Genomic DNA, 3,013 nt, shown 5'->3' with positions numbered 1-3,013 from the left:
CATCCTAGTTGTAGAAGCGATGGCCTACGGGAAGCTTGTAGTTGAAATCCAAGTTTTATGGCCAATTATTTTAGAGACTGATTCTCTCTTTGAAGAACAATATATTATATAATGAATTTTCTTATTTAGGTGTTGTAATTTCTAATATTAAAGCTCTTATAGGTTAGCTTATTATAGTTTTATTACTCATGTAAAATGATCTACGAAAGAGTGTCCTCATGCAATGTCTAAGGCAGCCATTTTTTTTATTAAGTTCTAATGATTGGAAAACAATCCCTCCCTTATTCATTTTTGATATACTTTTGAATGATATTTCTAATTTATAATATGTTACTTTTCCCTTTAAAAAAAATCAAGTAGTTAATCGTGCCAAATTACAGCTCCTAATAATAATTTAGTATAAAATTTATGAATTATTAAGCAACTGTTTGGCTGACAATAAGCAGCTAATCTGATCTATGATCTCCACTTTCTTCTTTTTCAGTATCTCATACGTTTTTTTTTTTTCCTTTATCTATTCTGTGTTTTTTTCTTGCAAATTTATTGGCATTTCTTTTTATTTCCTCGCATTGACAGTCAATCTGTGATTTTTTTCTTTAATAATCCAAGCAGAAATAAAATAAACAAGTTCTTGAGAAAACTAAAGTCTAATAAAAATTGGACACAATAGTAAAAAATAAAACAATTGTCTCATGACTTAGAATTAAAATGGACTCAAACCCTAAATCCCCTGCTGTTCCTCCTTCCTCTAGCTCTCCCAAATTTCCTGTTATCTTCTTATTCTCTAATCTTCTATATGATGAATTTAGTAATTAATTAATCATTTAATTTCATAAGACTATTTATAAAGTTAAGGTAAAATAATAAAGTCAACTAGAATTTTTTTTTTTTTTTTTTTAAGTTTAAAGTAGAGAATTAGGACGATATAACATAAAATATATTTCTCATAACAAGTTAACGAGATATAACAAGTTAACCAGATAGAAGCAAGGGAAATCATTGCAGGGTCGGGCTCTAACCAAGCAAGATTGAACTTAAAAGCCACAGACTCGGGCAATAAACCAATTTAATCAAGCAAAGACCAAGCTCAGTAGACTCTATGAGCTAGTTCTCTTACACCTAAACATTGTCACCATTCAAAATCCTGAAGCCAAACATTCCCTCCTTCTACAGACAGCTTGAGGGTTGAACAAAGCCAGAAGTTGTACCGGCAGCGTTAGTACAGGAAGCTTCAGCTGGCCGATTATTGTAAGTGAGCTTCACATCCTCCAATTCAATCCCAGTGCATGGGTTCTTCTTGCTACAGTCCAATTTCACTGCCACTTCTGTTGCTGATGATCCATGGATGTCTTGGTACGTCACATCGATAATTTTAATACCAGATTGCTGTCCAATTTCAACAAGTAGATTGATTTATTTGGAGTTCAACCTATAAAATAATTAAATGATTTCTCTTTGTCTAAAGAGTTATAGATATTACCTGATTAGGACAATTTTTGTCACCAGGACAATAATTTTGATCAATCACAATTGGGTTTTGGACATTGGTCATAACAGCATGTTGGAAAAGAATGTTCTTAGCAAAACCAGTGCTGGGTCTCCCCCAAGATTTAATCCTCACACCATTTTCAGTGCCAGAAAATGTACAAGTCTTAACCGTTACATTTTGCACTCCATCTTCTTCAAGTTCCTTCCCTAAACTTCCAATGCTGGAACAATCACATTTTTGAAAATTTTCAGTACCATAATGTGAACAAACATTGAACAAAAAATAATATATGGTCGTGTATGAAGTAAGTAACAACTTTCTTTACCTGATTCCATGGCCAGGTCCACAAGCAACATTTTCAATCCATAAATTAGTGGTGCCAGGGCCAATGGATACACAATCATCACCTGTACCAATCTTGGAATTCAAGATTGTGACGCCATTTGATTGTTCGACGTGAATCCCGTCGGTGTTCGGGCTGTCGCCGGCGGCAGAGACTTTCACATCTTGGGCTCTCACATTGTTGCAGCCGTTGATGACAACGTGAAACTTCTGACTATCTTGTGATGCTAATCCATTGATTTGGATGTTATTGGAATTGGAGAATTCTATTGACTGCATATACAAAACAAGGAGAGCCATTAGAATGTTTTAACTACTCACTTCTTTCCTAAGTCATCATGTGCTTGAGCTGTAGAGCTTACCGTTGCGCCACTGGGGCAACTCTTGCCGGAGGCTTTGCAAGACCACAAGGCAGTGCCTTGACCATCAAGTATACCGCCGGAAACGGTAACCCCATCAACGTGCTCGAACATTAGCCAATTATTTTCATGACCAATAGCCGAGTAATCTGATGGAGCCACAAGGGTACCATCGATAGTGACTAGAATGGCACTGTTCTTGCAGGGGCCCTGAAAGGTCACCTTGCCTAGAGAAAACCTCCCTGAAGGCACGTAAAGAGAGGCAGGTTCTGAGGACCCACAGACCTGAGCCCATGCAGCAAGAAAGGCCTTAGTTGAGTCAGTTGTGCCATCAGGCTTGGCACCATAGCTCTGCACACTGTATTGTGCTGATCCTGCAATTGCAGGAGACGATGAAACTAAGAAAATGGAGAAAAGTGTGAAAGCAAGAAAGCCAACTGTGCGTGCCATTTCTTATTTGGTTGATAAGAATGTTGAAGAGGAAAAGGAAGTGAGAGAATGCGATATGGAGAGTTGTGGGGAAGTCGAAACTGCCTGAGGGGGTTTATATACGATTTTTGAATGCCATTTTCCACAGAAATTTAAGGATTTTCACCTTTTTTTTTTAATATTAACTTCTCATTAGTAGGTAATATTTTAAATTGAATGAAATAATTAATTTATATATAATAATTTTAAAATAAGATAACAATTAGATGGAATATACAGAATTATCTTTTGTTTTTATCTTCATAGGTCAAGTGGAGGGAACCGGCCAACCTTAGCAAACAAAAAAAATTAAGGATGAAGAGACTCCCAGTTGATGACTTTGAAAAAAATATTA

General features: G+C 36.0%; 1 protein-coding gene across 1 annotated transcript; it reads right to left on the bottom strand.

Annotated features, from left to right (window-relative positions):
- Positions 1-915: 915 nt before the first annotated feature.
- On the bottom strand, positions 916-2,640 carry LOC110619752 (polygalacturonase). The gene is made up of 4 exons (XM_021763298.2): positions 2,194-2,640; positions 1,815-2,104; positions 1,481-1,709; positions 916-1,386 (listed from the first exon to the last, which is right to left on the bottom strand). The coding sequence occupies exons 1-4, from the start codon at positions 2,638-2,640 to the stop codon at positions 1,168-1,170; spliced, it is 1,185 nt and encodes a 394-aa protein (XP_021618990.1). The 3' UTR covers positions 916-1,167.
- Positions 2,641-3,013: the final 373 nt, after the last annotated feature.

This window comes from Manihot esculenta, chromosome 7 (genome assembly GCF_001659605.2).
Source record: "Manihot esculenta cultivar AM560-2 chromosome 7, M.esculenta_v8, whole genome shotgun sequence".
In the NCBI taxonomy this organism is placed as follows: Eukaryota; Viridiplantae; Streptophyta; class Magnoliopsida; order Malpighiales; family Euphorbiaceae; genus Manihot; species Manihot esculenta.
The sequence above is the reverse complement of the archived record's forward strand: the minus strand, read 5'-3'. Positions and strand labels throughout refer to the sequence as shown.